Here is a 22196-nt window from a genome sequence, read left to right on the forward strand (position 1 = left end):
GTGCATTGCTGCCAATTTACAAAATATTCATTAGGTTTTATAGTAGAAACAATAAAATTGCTTCAGAAGTCAGAAACGCGCATGTGACACCCGTAATATAGCAAGATCCATAGACTACGAACACCGCTTAGCGTTGCTTGTTAGTTTCCATAGGCTACTGTGGCCAAAATCGAGAAAAAAAACTATCCAAAATTGTAATTTAACTAAGAGCAAGTACCAGGGCCTCATGAGTTACAAGGTGTTGCTGACCAACCGGCCGTGGGGCGCGGGGCGCGGTGGCCGGGTTTGGTTTGTTTACCTACATATATGTCCTATATGATTCCACTTGTTTAAAGTATTATTTTTGTTGAATGAAAAATATTTGTTAAATTTAATATTTTTTTTAAAGTAAGTGCTTGGGCGTAGAAAAAGTATTGTATGCAACGTTGTTTAACTGAGTCAAAAAATACTCGTGGCGTCTTTATTATCAATTTTCGGCTTCGCCTCAAATTGTTACTCACGCCACTCGCCTTTTTTGACCCATCTTAAACAACGGTTGCATAAAATACTATTATTTAAGTATGTGTTTATTTGTAAGTGTTTTATATTGTACTTTTATACTCACATTGTAAAACCCTAACCTAAGACCCGAGATACATAAGTATTAATAGCTAAACATTAACACTAACCATTATTAAAGCAATAAACCCAAGCACAAACATAATTCATTAAACATAATTAAAAATAACAGTCATCATTATTTCTAATACAAATTAAAGCTTATATGTACGGAATAGGCAATGTATGGCTTGTCGAGTGTCAACAAAGTACCGATGATGGTCAACCCTGGCGATGCCGTAGTCAGGCTCAAGAGCCGGCAGGAGGATGTGGTTGTGGGAGAAGCTCGCGGAGAGGTTGAACTTCGCGGGCGTGATGGGCTTGTGCTTGGTGGCATTGCTCGCCATCCGCTTGACACGGTCCACGTTGCGCTTGATGGACTCCATCATTTTGTGGTTCTCTGGTGTGTGGAGGTACTCTGTGAGGTCCTGGAAATTCAAATATTTTTTCAAGTCCAATTTTTTTAACATGTTATTATAACTTTCTCTTATATCTTATGTTTGCAGTTAGTGTCAAACACGGTTTAAACATGTAAACCCTTTGAACGCCACGCCTATCGTGCTCGCCGCGTCATCGTGAACGTTGTCGAAATGCAGAAAGTTGATATTGGGCTGTAGCACAGAATAAATAATAGTACTTGGTACAGAAGATTCACTCTCTAACAAAATGTGTCTGTTACGATTAGGACAGATAAGATCGCTAGGTGGCGCAAGCGCCACGCGCGGCTTATATCTAGCCACCATAATGGGTGTGGGACGGATGTACTTTTAGGTACTTGTTGGGACGCGAGGAAATCGCGGAGTGAGCCACGCCTGGCTGTAGTCACGCGCGTTAGTTGACTTCTTTGGCCGTGAAAGCTTAAAGGTATGCTTTCCTAATTCCTTATCATGCCATGGCACATAAAATGATACTCGTACAGTTTTTTGCACAACACAGATACTAAAAACACATTCTATTTACGTTTAAAGTAACAATGTTTTACTAAATAGTATAATGATAATTTACCTCTCTTACGCCATCGTATTTGGAGAACAGCCACAGGTAGGTCGACAGGATGAGGAACAACTGAACCTCGCTGGTGCTGAAGCGCCACATGTACTTCAGAAGAGGAGGTATGTGTTCACGCTGGAATAAAAAAAAATCTTATAAGAAATAAGTAAGTTTTAAGTAAGTTAATCCTCTGAATGAAAAGGTAGAGTTAATTTTTAAACCAAATGGCAGGGCATTCGGTACACAAATGGTTCCTTTAGCGATTTTTCAGGATCATGTGGGCTCATTGAGTGATTCACTTTATGTAATGAGGTTGGCTACTGTCAAAGGCTTTAATAGATGCCACCATAAGTTTCCAGTTTTATTGGATTTGCCTAGTTCCAAATTCCGAAACAACAAGAACTACAATACAATACCTCGACAAGAGGAAAAGTAAGAAATGGTGAAGAATTACCGAGTAGATCTTTGGCCCCGTGACGCGATACCGCGTGAGGTTGGCGAGCACGGACGCGGCGGACTTGAGCACCTCCACGCTGGAGATGGAGCGGTTCATGACGGCCATGTAGTTGTACACGCTGCGCACCACTTTCGGGGCGGTCCCGTTGTACAACATAGGGAACACTTCAGTTAGGAATTCTGTGGGAGGCAAAAACAGGTTTCTTATAAAGTGCTTGCAAAATAGTTATTAATTTGTGCAAAGTTAGTTTTTGCTGCAAGTGCCGATTTGGAGCCCCGAGCAAGCGAAAATTTTAGCGAAGTGTAGCGAGACACTTTACACGAGTTGCAAAAAAACATGTAGTCTCATGTGGCATATACAGTTTTTCGCCTCAGCAGTGAAAACATATTAGAAGGAAAAGATACAATATGAAAGAAAAGACCCCCTAAATACTTCACAAATTATGCAAAATGAAAAAAAAAAATACTACACTCTTATTTGAGTTGCAGAAGTGAAAAAGGAATTTCGTAGGACAAAAAAAGCTGTTAAGCCTTGGTCACACTGCATCTGATCGCAAGCGCAGAGTGGCAGCTTGAATCAAGAGAGCGACGCGCACCGCGTTCGCACCTCGCTTTCACCACGACACATTGTAGTAACGTAGCTTTAATATTACAACCAACTGACCGAGAGACCGGAAGGCGATGATGACGGACTCCATGTCGGCGAAGTTGTTGAGCACCTCCATGGCCTGGTTGTAGCGCTCCTCCAGCGAGTCCTGCGTGGAGCGCAGCGCGCCCTCGCGCCAGCGCCGGCGCAGCGCCGCCACGCGGGGGTTGTGCAGCGCCGAGCGGCTGCGCACCACGTGGCCGCGGAATACCGCCTGATACCAACAACATATAAATAAAAAAATAAATTTGTGTTTTGTACAATAAAGAGATTAATATCTGGGTGACCGAGCTTCGCTCGGAAAACATATAATAACTCGGAAATGCGCGTTTTCCCAGAGATAAGACCTAGCTAGATCGATTTTTCGCCCCCGAAAACCCCTATATACCAAATTTCATCGAAATCGTTAGAGTCGTTTCCGAGATCCCCGAAATTATATATATATATATAAATAAATAAACAAGAATTGCTCGTTTAAAGGTATTAGATACATACATACATACATATTACCAGGGTTGGCTAGAGACACAGGCCAAAAATAAAAGGAATGACTGATCAGTATATGTTGTTTTTTTAGTCTATTGCTACTACTTTAAAAAAGATAAAGAAAAGTCCAGATTGAAATAGTCAATTTGCAAGAAGCGACCCTAGCGACGCTCATGGTTCGGCAACGATCTTTGAGTCTATGGCAGAGGGTTAGCGTGACAATAGATTTATAACCGCTTTTTATACTATTACTAGGAAACTCGAATGTTTTATGAAAATATTCTGATTTGTATTATTTTAACTAGAAACACGATTTTACAAATTATAAACTGTATTTAAGATGTAGCTTACTAAAGAAAAACTGGCCAAGGCATCCAGTGTAATGGATACTCAAACACAAGCTCCCAGCTCTGGGCACTTTAGAGACTTGGTCGCTTTTTGTGTCGTATAGGACATCTATTTCAGTTTACGCTTTATATAGTAATTTTAAAGTCACGTGACGCCACTGATCCACAATTACCACTCTATTATCAAAACTTTAATTCGAATTTAAACTCTATTAACAAAACTTTAATTCGACTTTTAAACAAACAGTAATTTTGCTGACCTGGATTTTACATGCTGCCCAGTGCTGCCTCTGTTCCTCTCGAATCCTGAGCAAGTTCTCTTTCATGCAGGATACTTGTTTCCTAACCAAATATCCCCTGATTAATGCTTGCAGCTTGGTGATAAAGATTCTCTTCTGGACAAATTCAGAATGCATCTGTCTTGTCAGAAGCTTTCCTCGCCATAGCCTTTGAATGTACGTTACATGATTTCTATAGTTTAAATAACGCGATTGTACCAAGTACCGTCTATAATTGCTTTGTATGCATATGGCCGCCGCTTCCCTACGTTGATTGAGTATCCGTTGTAAGTGGTCTAAGTAACGCTTTCTTACAATAACGCGCTTAGCGAGAGCCTGTAACTTGATAATAATCGATCTGATGCGAAGGTATTGTTCCCTCGTGTTTCTCGCATGTCTATAGGATTTGTAATACCTTTGAATTGTCACAGCGGCGTTCTTTAATACCAACCATTTCTTGCGAGCAGAATACATTCGGAATGTCGATTGGATTTTTGTCGCACTCTGTCTGACTCTCAGAAATTCTTGCCTAACGCCTCGGGCAGCTAAATTGGCTCTGAATCTTCTTTGGACTGTAATTACAACTTGTTTCAAACGCAAATACTGAGATCGGACTTCCCTCGTTTCCCTAATGCTTCTGTAACGTGTTTGTAAAAGAATAGCCGCCGCTCTTTGTGTTTCGTATGCCAACCTTTGTTGTTTGCCCGCAATATACGCTTTGAAGTACCTTTGAATGGTAACACAGGCGGACAAGGTTCTTCTAAATGCGGCTTTCTCTTGCAACATCAGGCAACGTGATCTATATCTCCTCTGTATAGATACAGCGGCAGATTTGGTCTGTAAATAGCAGGCCCTGCAATTCCTCATGGCAAGCAGTGCCTTGTATTTTTGTTGAATTAAGATAACTGCTTGTCTTAATCGTAAATATAGATTTCTTTGTCCTCTTCCCTCCAAACGAGCCTTATAGAACCTCTGAATACAAATGGTAGCTTTCAAAATTGAAGCATATCTATGTTGCTCAGACTTCATTGCTACTCGTGCTCTATACCTAGTCTGTAAAACTAGTGCAGCGGATTTTAATTTCAAATATGCTGTGCGCTCATTCCTCATGGCAATTAGAGCTCTATACTTCTGTTGTACGACGATTACTGATTTTCTTAGATTTTCATAATCACTTTGTACCTTTCTCATAACCAAAAGGCTTCTGTACCGCCTCTGCAAGCAGATAGTATTTTTTCTCAAGGCACAGTACTGTTGTCTTGTTATGACTGTTTGTTTGTATCTTCTGTAGAAATCTTGGATCACAATAGCGGCTTCTCTTCTACGAAGATAGTCTTCTCTTTGCTTTTTAGATTCCAAGTGACCTCTGTAAAATCTTTGAATGGTTACAGTTGAAGCCTTAAGCTTTATGAATTGTTCCTTTACAGTTTTCATTTCTACGTAAGATCTATAATAGTTCTGAATGCGAATAGTGGCAGTCTTTATTCTAAGATATTCTATTCTCTGCTTTTTGCTCAAAACATAAGCTCGGTAAATTCTCTGAATTGTTACGCAAGCCTGTTTCGACTGATGATACTGCTGTTGTATTTCTTTGCCCTTTCTGCAATTTCTAAACCAATTTTGTAGTTTGATCGCCGCCATCTTCTCCTTCTGGAATTGGTTCCTCTGTTGCCTTCCAACAACTAGAGCTCTGTAACGATTCTGGATTATTATACAGGCTGCTTTCAGTTTTAAGAATTCTGATTTATCTATTTTCATTTGCAATCCTGCTCTGTATTTTCTCTGGATCGAAATGGTTGCAGCGTGAAGCTTTTGATAGCATGTTTTGCATTTTCTCATCTCCAGCAAGGCTCGGTAACGCCTTTGTATACATATCGCAGAAGTCTTTAATTTCATGAAGGCAGCCTTCTCCTCTCTCATCAAAAGAAGACTCCTATAACATCTTTGTGATACTATAGCGGCAGACCTCATCTTCAAATAAGCATTTCTTTCGGCTTTTCCCAGTACATATGCTCGGAAATGCCTCTGTATCGTAATTGTTGACTGACGCTGAGTTATGTAAACCTGTCTTGTTTCCTTCATAATTAGATGCGACCTGAAGCGTTGCTGTAGAATAATTGCAGCCTTTTTGATATTTGCAAATTGAGATTTTTCTTTTTTCATTAGCTGGTGCGCTCTGATTCTTCTTTGTAGATTTACTAATAAAGACATCTGTCTTTTAAACTCCCGGCGAACTAATCGGCCTCTGTACATAGCTTGTACCTTTATGGCGGCATTCTTCAGTCGTAAATATTGATCACGCTCCTGCCTCATTTGTGTCAACGCTTTATAGTATCTCTCGATAGTTTGAACAGCGGACTTCAGCTTCTGATAGATCCTTTGTTGTCTTATCATTCTATACTGTTTTTGTATAACTATGGCACAATGCTTTTGCACGGCCAGTTTCTTCATCTCCTCTTTCATCAGTAATTTGCTTCTATATCTCTGTTGGATGAGTATAACTGCTTTTCTCGTTTGCAAGTATTGTTTTCGAGCAAGATAGCGACGCACCAAGCTCTGTATGAGGATGATGTGCTTTAAAGTCTTCTGATACTTAGTGACGCATAACCAGCGTCTAAAGTTGCGTTGGATTTCAATGGCAGATTTCGTTCTCAACTCCTCCCTTTCCGATCTTAATTTCCGAAGGATCTCTTTAGCTGCATTCATCATTTTGATGCCTCTGTACCACTCTTCGATCCTCAACACGCTGGTCTTGAGTTTGAGCAGGCGAGTGCGGCACAGCCAGCGCCGGCAGTGTTTCTGGATGACGACTGTGGAAGTCGTGTATAGTTGCATTTGCTTTTCGACCAGACGGTTGTACTGGATCCGTTGCCACCAGCACTGGATGGTGCGCGCCGCGTTGTCCAGCCGCTGGCGCTCGCGTTCCTCCGCCAACCTCTTCTCCACGATAACCTTGTACTTCTTCCTCCACCAGGTCTGGATCACGTTTGCGGCGGACTCGAACAGCGGGGCTCGGAACACGTGTATCAGCTGCCAGAGGAGCGACATTGTTTTCTCCCTGTGGCCGTCGGCAACGTCAGTGGCGGTGATCTCACCTACGATCACGAAATTCGCGTCTCTGAGTGCGTTTAATGCCACTTGGACGTTGTGTATTTTCTGCAGTCTGGAAATTGCGGGCGTCCTTAGTTGGTTCAACAGGCCATTCTTCATCAGGATTATTTCCATGACCTTGGTCAAGCGCACGCCGTCTCTGATGTCGACCGCTATGTTGTGGACGGCGTATAAGTATTCGTCCAGATACGTTTGCTTGTGGCACACCACGTAGCCGAGCGGTCGGAGGTGCCTCGTTATGTCACCGATGCCGGCGATTAAATCGCGCGTGAATCTTATTACGATATCTCTGCTCTCTTTGCAAATAGCGTTGCGGCGGAACAGGCAAGGGTCGTGAGATATCAGCTTCCTCTGCTTGGCTTGGTCCAAGAAATAAACCAACATGAAGAACTTCTTTAAAGTGAACTTCTTGATGGCTTCCATATAAGCTGGCAGCAGCTTATTTGGCGCCGAAGATTTTGAATGCTTATTTTTGAGGAATGGATTCTTGAACATTCTTTGAATGATGAAAGTGGTCAGACCATCAATGTCACTGTTGGATTTCAGAGGCAAGACCAGACAATAGAGAGCTTCGAGCCCAATACGAAGCCACAGAGGATTGTAGCACAGTAGAAGCTCCATTATAGTTTTTTGTAAGCCCACATCTAGATGAAGATTGCGGTCAGTCCTGATCACTATAAGCTTTTTCTCGATTTGCGCGGTTAGTTTCTGGAAGACTTGACATATTTCAGGGCTCAATAGTAAAGCTTTTGCAGCTCTTCTAAGACTATCCAGTCTGTGGCTATTGTGGTAAGCGCTCGAGACTTGTTCTTTTGTTGGTGCGAGCGGCACTTCCTTGTTCCTATTCTCGATCCACGCTTTGCCTACATCGATCTTCTGCTCCACGTTGCAGTCGAGATCGGCGGGAGGAGTTAAGATGTAATTCAGCCACCGTTTGAACTCTGTCTCGAACTTGGCAACCGCTTCCTCGTCGTAGAAATAAGTTGACGATAAAAAGGGGTCCACTGTAAGAGACTGGGAATATACATTCCCGACGAGAGATATACTCTGATTAATACTTTTGTCAAAGGTCGTATTCGCGGGTTTGCTTAAAGCAGGGCGAGAGACCGAAGGCCGACCGGTTTTAGTTCGTCTCTCTGGTTGCGAAACTGGCACTTTCCAAAGCGTCGGGTCAGCTCTTACGTCTTTCTTGGACCAACAACTTTGTCTGGCTGAGGATACCGAGTTTCTATCGAGTGTGGCATTGAATGTTCTGCCCACTGTAAACGTGGTCATTTGTTTATCGGTTTTATCAAGAATTTGGGTGTCAGAGTTGTGATTTTGACTCTCTTCAGGAATCGATTGAAGTGGAGGAGGAGTGATCGAGCGAGGCGGCGATTGCGGTTTGGTATAAGCTCTAGCTTCACTTCTCCACACATTCGGTTCGAACTTTCTAGCCTCATTTCTCCATACGTTAGTTTCGAACTTTTGTGGGTAACTCGGGTTTTTATCCCATTCTTTTCGTTGGTTATACTCTCTGAAGAGTGATTGTCTACATTTAGTCGGGTTTTGGTCCTTCATATAGAACACAGGATAATCTAGCGCCGTGTTGGGAGATTCTTTAGTGTACGTGTCAGAGCTCAGTTTATCAAAGTCCTCGATTATGTCGTGGGTATCGTTGTTAATTTTAGGGACAAATTTCCTCTCAGTGGAAAATCTTTGAGGGCAGAACGACAGATCGCTGATTCTAGAAAACTCTGTGTTGATAGAAAAGTTTGGGCTGTGCAGTTCTTTAGGGGATGAAGTGTTCGGGATTATTTTATCTATGGCAGTGGCGGTTTCCAAATAATGGTTCGGGCGCTGATGTTGGTTTGTAGTCAACCATTTATTGGCTGGTTGAGACGACGTTACGAACATTATAGAATGAGGTCCTGCGTTTTCATCGTTCTCTTTATTGTCTAAGCTGTCTTCCTCGCAATCAGAGTTCATGCTGAGTATAATTTTAGGCCCTTGCTCCAATCTTTCACTCTTTGTAAGTGATTTTAGAGGTGTAAAAGAAAGTTTGTCGAAAATATCGCCGCCAGGGCTCAACTGTCTGTTAACGGGTTTCAGCACATTGCTCGGCACTGGCGCTTCTTTCGTAACGTTCATGTAACCGGACGCGTTATAGGTTTGCTGCATCATTTCCTTCTTCATGCTTGAAAATATTTCTGAAGTATTGAAATGGATATCAACACTGTTGAAAGAATCAAATGGGCATCGCCCGAGTTGCGAGTCGGCAGTGTACTCGTGAATTCCTGATATGTTTTCTTTTTTGTATGTTTTAAGTTTTTTGTATTGACTTGGCTGGACCACTTGCGCGGCTCTTTTCACAGCGTGGACGATGGCATCAGGTTTCCGTTTCTGGATAGCTACTGGGGATCTCTTTAATGGCTTTTTCTCCTTTTTCCCGGGAGATACTCTGAAACTCTTTGGCTTGTTTTTGCCTTTGACATTCTGAAACCAAATAAAATTCCGTGATTTAAATATATTAAAAACAAATATTTTGATTAATGATTAGGCAATTTATAATATTAGATGTATATTGTATATTTTGACCCACGATCGACCCGACCGTAATATAATATGCAAGTATGCAACTATGCACCTACAGTTTAAAAATGAACTACGCAAAAAATTATGTTGCGATAAAGTAAAATATAGTAACTTATGTTACTAAGAACTCAAACCAACATCGAATTGCCTCTTTTTGCATGCTCTTGCATATTCGAGAGATACATAGGGAGATAACGATTTTTGTTTTTAATTACGATGTTGGCAATATGCCCCCTGGGATTTGGGTGTTAAAAGTGTTATTTATCCTACCAATGTTGTCCTAAATAATCCTTACCATCTTATTCAAAACAACAATACCGCATATCTGCCCGTCTTCTCGTTGGTGAAGTGAATGGTCTCCCGCAGCGCTGTATGCTGCGTAGGGCTCCACGACACAGTCAGGCAGTAGCGAGTCTCTGGCTCCAATCTATCTAATCTCCGGTGGAATCAATACCTAATTTGTTTTTAATATTTCCTTACCATAGCAGACTTTAAGACCACAATAACTTCATATCGGCCCCTCTTCTCGTTGGTGAAGTGGATGGCCTCTCGCAGCGCCGTGGGCTGCGTAGGGCTCCACGACATGGTCAGGCAGTAGCATGTCTCTGGCTCCAATTCCAGCCAGTTTCCGGGCAGGTGGATCTGCAGCCCCTGTGGCAGGTTGCGAGCGAGGGTTACCTTGAACAAAAAGAGTTGATATCAAATGATATTTATGCTTGTAAGTAAATTGTAAATGCATCCTGACGTGTAAAAAGTGCCCTATTGGCCAATTTGCTAAATAAATCTTTATGTTGTTGGTAGGTATAAGTACCTATATGAGTTTCGAGAAACTCATCAATGGGGTAGGCCAATCGAAGTATTTTACAGATGGTTACAGCACAGCTTGCCCTGTCAATTTCTAAAATTGTGTGAAATTTTTGATAGGTAGTTTTTTATTTAATTTTTTGGCCTGGATGCTACCCCTTAAGCCAAATCTCATAGAACAAAACTACAGAAAGGGGCAAGCTATGATGGCGATGGTTTCATACCCGGTACCTACCTCAGGTTTTTCAAGTCACAATATGCTTACTACTAGGCATAATGAAAGAAATAACGTTAGTTGTATCTTTTGTAACCAACTTTAGAAAATGAGGAGGATCATAATAATATCTTTTTTAGGGTTCCGTACCTCAAAAGGAAAAAACGGAACCCTTATAGGATCACTCGTGCGTCTGTCTGTCTGTCCGTCCATCCGTCTGTCACAGCCTATTTCCTCCGAAACTAGTGGACCAATTAAGTTGAAATTAGGCACACATATGTATGTTTGTGACCCAAAGACGGACATGTAACGTAAACAACTGAATTTTAAATATGGAGGCCACTTTTGGGGGGTAAAAGAGCAAATTAAAAAATAAAGTTTTTCAAACTATATCGTGTTACATATCAAATGAAAGAGCTCATTTTGAGAATCTCAAATATATTTTATTTATAATTTTAAGATAAATAGTTTAGCAGTTATTCCAAAAAATAGGCAAAAAATGACCATTCCCCCCTTTATCTCTGAAACTACTGGGTCTAAAATTTTGAAAAAAATACACTAAATAGTTCTTTACCTATAGATGACAGGAAAACCTATTAGAAATGTGCAGTCAAGCGTGAATCGGACTTAAGTACTTAGTTTTTGATCCGACCCCTACGGGTTGTTTAAAGTAGGGATGTACCGACTAGTCGCCGACTAGTCGGGAAAGCCGACTATCCGGCCACATTTGTAGTCGGCGATTAGTCGGCGACTAGTCGGCAAAAAAGGCCGATTAGTCGGCTTATTATTATAAACAGAAAGAAGAACATGAATAAAATAAAAAACCCATATTAATCAAATGTTACATGTCCATTTTACTCAAATACGTATTTAGGGTACAAAATGTGCTTGTGTTCATATTAAATTAATGTATAGGTAATTATAGTAGAGGAGTTGTATGAAAATTTGTATGTGAGGGTCAAAATAATTCCCACAAAGACGGGGTTTGATTTTTTTAGTTCTTTGTTTGTATCTTTTTGACATACTAAAAATATATCAAAATATATGTATGCAAAACGCGTTTTTTTGACCACCAAAAATGTTAACTTCGAAAATTAAATAAAAATGTTATATATCGTGTGTGGTATCAAATTACAGGAAATTAAATAGTGAAAAAGGTAATGACGTTGAATAACAATATGGTGGAAGAAAAAATTAAAGCTTGTGTAGTGTTCAAAATCATAATTTTAATTGCGTTTTTTTAGTTTTTCGTAAATAACTTTTAAACGGTGGGGCATAGCAAAAAATGTTCTTATACATAAGTAATTTGCATAAAATTGCCTACAAGAAAGATTCAGTACAATTTTTAGCTAGGATCAATATTCAAAGAGATATTAACGCGGGAAATTTAATTGTAATCACTTCTAAGGTCCCTTTTTTTGGTTTTTCATAAATAACTTGTAAACGGTGGCCAATATAAAAAAATGTTGTTAAATGTTAATAATCTACACAAAATTTTCTACAAAAAAGATTCAGTACACTTTTCGCAGGAATTAATATTTTAAAAGATAATAAAGAGGGAAAGTTAATTATAATAAATTCTAAGGTTCCTTGTTTTTATCTTTTCGTTAATAATTTGAAAAGTATGACTCATAGCAAAAAAATCTTATACATAAATAATAAACATAAAATATCCTACAAGAAACATATATAACACTTTTCGCTAGGATCAATATTTAAAAAAAAAAGCGGCCAAGTGCGAGTCGGACTCGCCCATGAAGGGTTCCGTATTTAGGCGATTTATGACGTATAAAAAAAAACTACTTACTAGATCTCGTTCAAACCAATTTTCGGTGGAAGTTTACATGGTAATGTACATCATATATTTTTTTTAGTTTTATCATTCTCTTATTTTAGAAGTTACAGGGGGGGGGGGGAGGACACACATTTTACCACTTTGGAAGTGTCTCTCGCGCAAACTATTCAGTTTAGAAAAAAATGATATTAGAAACCTCAATATCATTTTTGAAGACCTATCCATAGATACCCCACACGTATGGGTTTGATGAAAAAAAAAATATTTTTGAGTTTCAGTTCGAAGTATGGGGAACCCCAAAAATTTATTGTTTTTTTTTCTATTTTTGTGTGAAAATCTTAATGCGGTTCACAGAATACATCTACTTACCAAGTTTCAACAGTATAGTTCTTATAGTTTCGGAGAAAAGTGGCTGTGACATACGGACGGACAGACAGACGGACAGACAGACATGACGAATCTATAAGGGTTCCCTTTTTTGCCATTTGGCTACGGAACCCTAAAAACAAAGCAGAGGGGTAATTTAATTACAATAAATTTTAAAGTCCCTTTTTAGTTTTTCGTAAATAACTCGTAAACGGTGCCCCATAGCAATATATAGGTTTTTATGGATAAATAATTTACATAAAATTTTCTACGTAAAATATATTGAACACTTTTCTCTAGGATCAATATTTAAAACGATATTAAACGAAGAAAGTTAATCACAATCAGTACACAGGTCACTTTTTTTTTAGTTTTTCGTAAATAACTCGTAAACGGTGGCCCATTGCAAAAAAATATTATACATAAATATTGAACATAAAATTGTCTACAAAAAAGGTTTAGTACACATTTTCGCTACGATCAATATTTAATGAGGTATTAAAGGGGGTAAGTTTTTTTACATTGTATTTTTTTTTTCAGTTTTTCAGCCACCACTTGGTTTTTTATTTTATTTATTTTATAAAATCAACCTCATAACCTTTTTAAGCGTGCAATTTCCTGTAATTCGATACCCCACACGAATTTTAATATTTTTTTGATTTTTCTAATTTCAAATGTCAATAAATGCGTTTTGCATGCATATATTTTGATATATTTTTAGTATGTCATAAAGACACACACAAAGAACTAAAAACATCAAACCCCGTCTCTGTGGGAATTATTTTGACCCCAAAGGCTATATCTCCTCTAGTATTATGTAGGTGTATTGTCGCAGTAGCATGGAGCATCTTTCAATTGATATTGAAAGCGCGACGACGCAAGGAGCAAAACAATTGTTTTTCTAATGCATCCGAACTTGCATAAAGCTACTATAGTTGCCATACGAATGTAATCTTTATTTGGAAGTAACGATTATGAATTTGGCCGACTAGCCGACTAGTCGGCCGATTAATCGGCCATCCGAGCGCCGATTAGTCGGCTAATCGGCTAGTCGGCCAAAACCATAGTCGGTACATCACTAGTTTAAAGACATTTTACTCACTTTTCATTAAAAAAACATATTGTTAAAAATACATGTAACGTAAAAAATTTAATTTTAAATATGGAGGCCACTTTTGGGGGGTAAAAGAGCAAATTAAAAAATAAAGTTGTTCAAACTACCTATATCGTGTTACATATCAAATGAAAGAGCTCATTTTGAGAATCTCAAATATATTTTATTTATAATTTTATGATAAATAGTTTAGCAGTTATTCAAGAAAATAGGCAAAAAATGACCATCCCCCCCCCCTTTTATCTCTGAAACTACAGAGTCTAAAATTTTGAAAAAAATACACTAAATAGTTCTTTATCTAAAGATGACAGGAAAACCTATTAGAAATGTGCAGTTTTTGATGGGTTTTTTAAAGACATTTTACTCACTTTTCATTAAAAAAAAACATATTGTTAAAAATTGTGTAATGTACGGAACCCTTGGAACGCGAGTCCGACTCGCACTTGGCCGGTTTTTTGTATTTTGCATGAACATTCGTAATTTGTTTTGTTTGTTTAAATACAAATTATGGTTAATCTATGAAACATCACCAAGGGTAGTAGATACAAAAAAACGTTTGAAGAGCGTGAGATACACCTACTACTTGAAAAATTTAATAATGTTAAACATTTATTCCCGCTAGAAGGATAATATAGTGGCAAAAAAATACAAGCAATATTATTGCTTTATTTGTTATGGGTATTCCCTTCCAGCCAGTTGTTAATTTCCTGAAACTTTTGTAATAATATTTCCTAAGGCCTTATTAGGAAATGTGTTTATGTATTGTGATAAATTATTTTACCAGGCTCGTATCAGTTATCTCAAGCAAAAATCACTCGCATTTTAAGAACAATAAAGTTCTATTTTACATGAAATAATGTCACATACAAGTGATACGAGTATGCCGGAGTACAGTTGTGTATGTAGAATAAACTGAATCATTGTGTATTAATTTTAAAATGACGTAAATGCATTGGGTATAAAGCAGGGGATTGTTGTCCTCTGCCTCATAATACATTTTCTCATTAGTGAGAACAGGTAAGTTTCCCTGTTTTATAATAAATATTACAATTAGTACATTTACTAATTATCTAATGACAAACTTTATTGTATTAATTTTTATTCTGTCTAAAAAAAAATGTTTTTAATTTAGAATCCTTTGTAAATAAACTAAACTTTGTTTACAAACGATGCTAATGAGATTAAATTAGGATATTTTGTAATGTTTGCTTGCATGTAAATATGTATGTTGTTTTCATTAGAGTAATGAGTTTATGGAGTCAGAGTTCAGGGTCAATTTGTCAATGAACACAATACAATGCAATATGCATGCAAAATCCCCATTACGATAGCTATATTTCTTTTTATTCATTCATTGATACCAAAAAAGTGCCAAAAAGGGCATTTTGATTCAGATTGTTCTAGGGGTGTCACATGAGCATTGCCTTAGTAAAGTTGAATTATTTTCTAGCTTAGCTAGTTTTCCCTATTCTGTTGATGTTTGTAATGGATGTCTTTGTTGATGTTATTGTAGGTACAAAATTAAATTAGGTAAATTAGGTAATTTATAACAGTAGTTATTTCCTGAAGCATTTAAGGAAAAATATTCGTTTTATTCCTTCCTGAGTAATGGTTACTTTGAATTTATTACTCAATTATGCACTTTATGTAACATAAACATCAATCTAACTAATACTCACTTTCAAAGAATAAATGATTTGCATTTAATTAATCCCAAATGTAATTAATCTAATGTTTTTTTTTATTAACAGACAGGCTATACATGTTAATTGTACAGCAGGGTATAAACATTATATCACGAGTGAATGGAACTTGAACTTGGCTGATAATCGAAAGAAATTGCGATTCAGTGCTGTAAAAATTATCCAGTTTGCTGTTGCTGTCCAGTATAGAGTCTGTTCGGAAAGAGAAGAGTTGTGGAATGTATTGGGCCTCATACATTCCACGACTCTTCTCCTTCCACACAGACTCTATCATTTAGAAGACTTAAGGCATGGTGTAGTGGAGAGTAACATTTAGCATGAGTTTGTGCCGCCGGGATAGCAAATAGAGTTTGTCAACGGGGATGGAGTTCTATGCCAGTGCCTGTTTGCTGATATTATATCATGCTTGGTAAAATCAGGCCTTCCAAAATTTAATATGTTTTAATTGCAGATATTCAACAGTGGCACTCTAATAGTACTCTGTACTAACAAATTAACTGCTGAGCTTATCAGTGCATGAGACACAATACATGAGATAGTTTAGAAACTTTCCTAGATTGACATCTGAGTCAAATTATGATTTTGAAACTTCTTGCTGCAACACCTTCTTAAAACATGTTTTTTTTTGTTATAAGTGTTTGTCTCGATTAATCTACTTAATTTATTACATGCAAACAAGAATAGCATAAAAAATTCATTAACATAAATTGGGTTCACAATACCTGCTGGGCATGTTTCATGGGGTTTAACACTTCCAAATTCCGCTCACATGATGTCCCAATGAGAACATTATCAAACACCACTTGTGGGGGCCTAGAAAACGGAGCCAAAATCAATCTCGGGCATTCCTCTTCAGGAGTTTCCTTCCGAATATTTTCAGTACGCCGGGACCTCCTTATATGTTCTGGCGTATTATCGATCTAAAACAACACCAATTCAACATTAATTAAGTACAAACAACGTTATTTATTTAATATGAGATCACTACAAACAATATTTTAACGCTTACTTCAAAATACATGTTGTCAACGAAGGCTTACAAATCTAATAACTTATATTCCAATGCTATATTATAAACTACACATTTTAAACACGAATAATATCTAAATAGCAACAAAAAGTATTATTAAATTGGAGAAACAATGAATCCGTAACGTCCGTTCTTCAGTTTCATATTTTGAATTTTAACTGTCAAGTCAGAGTCAATCAGTATAAACTTAGTATAAAACTTATTTCATATGGTAACAGGAAGTCTACTACGCACTGTGAGACATATTTAAGTGAAGTCCAGACGAGACAATTTTTCGCAAGACAATCTGATGAAATTGTCCGATTGAATCAGGCCGTGCGGACGCAAAGGCCAATTTGATTCCCCGATCAAATCAGCAGGTGCGGACACAAAATGCCAATTTTCGAAGTTAGTATCCATTAGTATCTATGGAATGTAAATTGGTGATTAAATTGTGCACGTGTGGACGCTAGATGAGATTGGCGCCAATTATTTTTCTCATCAAATAGGTCGATTTGCCCAGCTCGTCTGGACTCTACTTAAATGAATCAATGGTATTAGAAAATAGAATTTAATTTATTTTGTTTTAAAATTGAATTAAAACAAATCAAAAGCAGCCAGCCTATTATGGATAGCTTTATCCATCTTTATCCACGTGATAAAATAACTGTCACTGTTTAACACCGTGGGAAAGAAAGTGACGGACACCGTTTTATCACGCTGTCACGTAGACAAGAACGACCATCATATCCGTACTGGAGACGCTAGATGTAAAAGCCACAACATACTACCGCACCGCAATCTTGTTGCGCCGCACCCAAAAGTGAGAGCGAGAAAGAGATGATATTAGGCTTTTAGGCAAACTGACCATTTTATGAGGAGTAAAAAATAATCACAGTGCGTTTTGTTCGAAGAATATCACGTTTTGTTTTATAGCTGGTCAACCAAATCTTGTCAGTAAAAAAAGGCGCAATTCAAATTTTCTATGGGACCATATCCCTTCGCGCCTACATTTTTCAAATTTGCCGCCTTTTTCTACTGTCAAGATCTGGTTGACCAAGTATATTATCGAATCTGCTAAAATACTAGCATCCACAAATAAAAACACACTTAAATGTCTCTGCCTTTCGCTTGTTTGACATTGAATTGACAGACCATTTACATATTCTTTCAATAAATTCTTCTCCGGCTGTAGGTCTGTATTCGTGTTATTTCCAAAAATATCGAATAAATCGTGAAGTGTACCTAGTGTTTGTACTGTAAATATTTTATAGGCACCCAGTGGTATTGTGTTTATCCAAGTATTTCTTGTTACAGTTCCGTGAATACTGAAAAATGGCGAAGTCCAAGAACCACACAAATCATAACCAAAGTAAGTAAACAACAAGGTTCTCTTCATAGAATAGGCACAATATAATAAGAACTCTAGTTTTAATTGTTTGTATTTCTAAGGATCTAGCTAATTGCTACAGTTCTTATGGTTTTCTTTGATATCTAAAATTGATAATAATACGACGTTTGTTTTGCCTCCTTTTAGACCGCAAGGCCCACAGGAATGGGATCAAGAAGCCTAAGAAGTTCAGGCACGAATCTACCCTTGGAGTAAGTAACAGAAATCTTAGTACCTAATCGTAATCGTATATTTTTTTGTAAAGTTTGTTACTCACAAGGGGTTCATCACTAAGAAGAGGAAATCCATACTAATGTTATAAATGCGAAAGTGTGTTTTTCTGTCTGTCTGTTTCCTCTTTATGCTTAAACTGCTGAACGGATTTAGTTTAAATATGGCATAGAGATAGTTTTTAGTCCCGGGGAAGGACATAGGTTAGTTTTTATGTTGGAAGACATCCCTAAAGAGGCAAAAGCTAGCACATACAACTGTCAAAACGTACTTAGGAATGAATAAATGGGTTTTTATTTTATTTTTATACTTATTACAAGCTTTTATGTAAATTGTAGCTACGTTTGTACGGGTTAAATCTTGCCAGTTTAATTTGACTCGCTTCCCAGTTTTCAAAGAAGCTCAAAATTTGCACACATAAGTAAGTAGGGTGACAATGTAATATTATGCTACCATCAAGCTGATCAGATGATGAAGACAGAAGGTGGCCATAGGTACTCTGTGATAAAACAATGAAATCTAATTTACAAATTATTTTGTGTGTGGGGTTTTTAGAATTGTATCAATGAGTATTAGTTGCCCATGGAAAGAAAAGTACAGTCAGCAATAAAAGCTTGTACCAAAAATGAAGTTTTTCCAAAAACGTATTTTAATAACTTCCAATATTTCCGCCAAACACCCACTATGCGTTTCCACTATGCATCTTAGAGATTTATCTGTAACAGGGTCTTAAACAAAATTTCAATTGGCACTGTTGATACAATATAATAGCAATACCTAGATATGCTGAACTACAATGAAATTATTCTCTTTACAGATGGACCCTAAATTCCTGAGGAACCAGAGGTTCTGCCTGAAGGGCAACCTGAAGCCCGCCAAGCAGATCGCGAGGGCGGCCGAGAAGAAGGCCACGAGGGAAGCCAAGGCCAAGAAATGAACATCTAGCTTATAAGATAATAAACACCTAAAAAATAAGTTCTATTATTTCATTTCTCACACTGGATCGTATATTTATTATGGACTATCTGTCTAGTGCCGGAGACGCCATGTCTGTAATTTTCTGTACAAAACAGTCTGCCGATTTTTGCCCCTCCAGTACCATCGGTCCATTTTCCCAATCTGTCTACTTTACCAAACGGTCTACTTTCCCGATCTGCCTAATTGCTTTTCTCAATCCGTCTAATTACCTATCGGTCCACTTTCCCGATCCGTCTAATTGCCGATCGGTCCACTTTCTTCATTGGTCTACTTGACCAAATGGTCCGCTTTTCCGATCCCATGAAAAACATTTCATGTAAAATGTTGCCAAGACGAAACCACAAGGCTCGGACTGTCAAAAAGTTATCAGATATCTTGTAGAGCCAAGCTTCTAACTCTACAAGCCCTAACATCACAAACTCTACACTTAGTCACTTAGTCAAAATACGTGGCTTGGCCGTTTTGTTAGTACAAAAACAATTGTATAATAAAAAATTATGAATAGATTTCACCTTCCGCCCATCACGCCCATGTGACGGTAGCGAAACGGCCAAGCCACATATGTTGACTAAGATGTAGAGTTTGTCATGTGAGGGCTTGCAGAGTTAGAAGCTTGGCTCTACAAGATATCTGATAACTTTTTGACAGTCCGAGCCTTGTGGTTTCGTCTTGGCAACATTTTATATGAAATGTTTTTCATGGGATATTGTTTACTGGAATGATCCCAGACAATTTGTTCGTTGTAGTCACAAAACGGTAATTTGCTGCAACGCAATCAGTTATATTTGATTAAATACTGTCAGAACAATGACGGTGTCTCACTCGCACCTGTTACAATACTGATATGTCGGTCCTCTGAGGTTGACACATATTGACTTGGCATTATGCTGGCACTAAGCGTTTTTAGTATTTAGAGAAACTGGTGGTTTGCGTGTATAAAAAATACATTTCGCGAATCGCCAAATGAAAGTTCGCGAAGTTGGTACTATGCTACGAAACGAGTGAACCAATGGCGAAAGTAGACAACGTGCTCAAGTAGACAAATCGGGAAAGTGGACCGTTTGGCAAAGTAGACAGACCGGGAAAGTGGACCGATGGTAAAGTGGACACATCGCGAAAGTGGACCGTTCGGTAAAGTACACAGATCGCGAAAATGGACCCTTTGGTAAAGTAGACAGATTGGGAAAGTGGACCGATGGTACTGGAGGGATTTTTGCGGGGGAGGGGAACGTCAAATGTATGCGTAACGTAAAAATAGCCATGTCAGATAAACGTCAGTCCATACATTGTGTATGACCGTTGGCCGCCTATTTTCGACAGAGGGGAAAGCCTGTTAATGGCTACTCCGTTTAGTTGTATCCTCCAAGGTCTAGTGTAAATGCACCCTAAATGATACCCTTTGTTATAGTGTAGAACTTGTAGAAATATCTATCTCATTCACATTTTTCTATGAAGGTTGTTATTGGGCTATAGCCGGACGGCTAACAAGACAAGGCATCGTGATGACGCACCGCCCACGATTAGCTTGGTCTAATAGCCATAACACACTACCGCACCGCACCAAGGTCGTAGTGCGCTGCGGTGGTGTGCTAAGGCTGTAACTCTATATACGATCGTGTGACAGAGACAACATGATAAAATACTATCATGCTTTCCTATCCCTGTCACACGATGTTATATAAATATAACATCAAAACTTATATTTTCTAACAACTTTAAAAACTATCCTTGTTCTAGTAAAAAAAAAACAGCAATGGTGACAACTTGACAGTGACACTGACAATTCAAAAGTCAAAACATTAGAGTCGCCGTTACCGGCTAACATTTTATTTTACCAAAACTTCATTTAAAAATAAGCAAAAATACCCCTATTAATGTAAAAAATGGATGAAGATCAGCAGGCTTTAGTGAGAAATTTCGATTCAATTAAAGATGTTCCAGAAACCCTACTTTCATACGTCGATAAGTTTGTGAAAATCCAGGTTATAAAAAACAGGTGTTTTACGGGCTTTCTACATTCTATTGATCCTGTGAGTCTTAGGTAATTTACAGCAGATATTTGTATGAAAACTACATTAGTATAATTGCTTATGTAGTTGAAATTTGGCAGTTTTAAGAGATCTTAGTGTATAAGGGCGCGTGTACACGGTGCCGCCTCCGCACCTTCGCGCTATGTACACGAGACGCGTAAAGCCCGCCGCCGCCGCCGCACCTTCGCGCTATGTACACGAGACTCGTATAGCCCGCCGCCGCGCCGCAGCCGCGCCGCCGCCGCGGGTTTTACGCGTCTCGTGTGGCGGCGCGGCGGAGGGCTTTACTCGTCTCGTGTACATAGCGCGAAGGTGCGGTGGCGGCACCGTGTACACGCGCCCTAATGCTACCACCGTTTATATCAGAAAAAACCTGTTATCTAAATAAAAGCTATTTTAATTTTCAGTGTTATTCTCTCAGTACCTCATGAAGGTAGTTACAGAACCACTGTCATACCTGGGCATGCAGTTCAAGACATAGAAGAGGACACCCCAAGTGATGATATCAAGCCACCTACTCGGAAACCCGTCACAGAGCCAACAGAATCTGACACGATCCAGAGGAAAGCTCGGCTGATAGCCTGGTTTAAAAAGAATTTGTTGCCTTTAACAGAAAATGGAGATGGTTTAATAATCGGGAATGTTAGTGTGCTGCCGCCATATGGCGTGAAAGACATTTGTGCTGAAAATCCGGTGGTTTTTATGCAGATTAGAAAACTAATGGAATCAATGCCTACTGACTTTCAAGCTTAACATATTATTTTGTACTGGTATAATTGTTTGTATATAGTTATTTTTAAGTCATTTTTTTAAAATTATATAGATAGAATAAGATCTGTTTACATCAGTATGCTGTCATGCTTAGCAAATCCACTATACAGTGTATGTGAAAAGTAGTTTAGATGTGTTGTACTTTTCACATTAGACTGAATTAGGTACCTATGGTTATTATAACCAGTGATTGGAATTGGTAGTCTTTATTTACCTAAACTTAACAAAACGGAAACAAGAATACTTTTTTTTTAATTTCACAACTTACTAAGTAAATAATAATGTTATAAATGAAGTGAACATAAT

The 22196-nt window shown here is 38.4% G+C and overlaps 3 protein-coding genes across 3 annotated transcripts; 2 read left to right on the plus strand and 1 right to left on the minus strand.

The window, feature by feature from the left end:
• Positions 1–692: 692 nt before the first annotated feature.
• LOC134651099 (protein abnormal spindle) lies at positions 693–16642 on the minus strand. The gene is made up of 8 exons (XM_063506094.1): positions 16491–16642; positions 16204–16401; positions 9966–10163; positions 3783–9386; positions 2708–2903; positions 2042–2223; positions 1603–1722; positions 693–1025 (listed from the first exon to the last, which is right to left on the minus strand). The coding sequence occupies exons 1-8, from the start codon at positions 16500–16502 to the stop codon at positions 753–755; spliced, it is 6783 nt and encodes a 2260-aa protein (XP_063362164.1). The 5' UTR covers positions 16503–16642; the 3' UTR covers positions 693–752.
• A 1019-nt stretch (positions 16643–17661) lies between these two features.
• Positions 17662–19086, plus strand: LOC134651100 (large ribosomal subunit protein eL29). Its single transcript, XM_063506095.1, has 4 exons — positions 17662–17685; positions 17808–17862; positions 18028–18092; positions 18929–19086. The coding sequence occupies exons 2-4, from the start codon at positions 17826–17828 to the stop codon at positions 19046–19048; spliced, it is 222 nt and encodes a 73-aa protein (XP_063362165.1). The 5' UTR covers positions 17662–17685; positions 17808–17825; the 3' UTR covers positions 19049–19086.
• A 1863-nt stretch (positions 19087–20949) lies between these two features.
• Positions 20950–21906, plus strand: LOC134650699 (gem-associated protein 6-like). Its single transcript, XM_063505631.1, has 2 exons — positions 20950–21130; positions 21527–21906. The coding sequence occupies exons 1-2, from the start codon at positions 20973–20975 to the stop codon at positions 21870–21872; spliced, it is 504 nt and encodes a 167-aa protein (XP_063361701.1). The 5' UTR covers positions 20950–20972; the 3' UTR covers positions 21873–21906.
• Positions 21907–22196: the final 290 nt, after the last annotated feature.

Source organism: Cydia amplana, chromosome 9 (genome assembly GCF_948474715.1).
Source record: "Cydia amplana chromosome 9, ilCydAmpl1.1, whole genome shotgun sequence".
NCBI lineage: Eukaryota > Metazoa > Arthropoda > Insecta > Lepidoptera > Tortricidae > Cydia > Cydia amplana.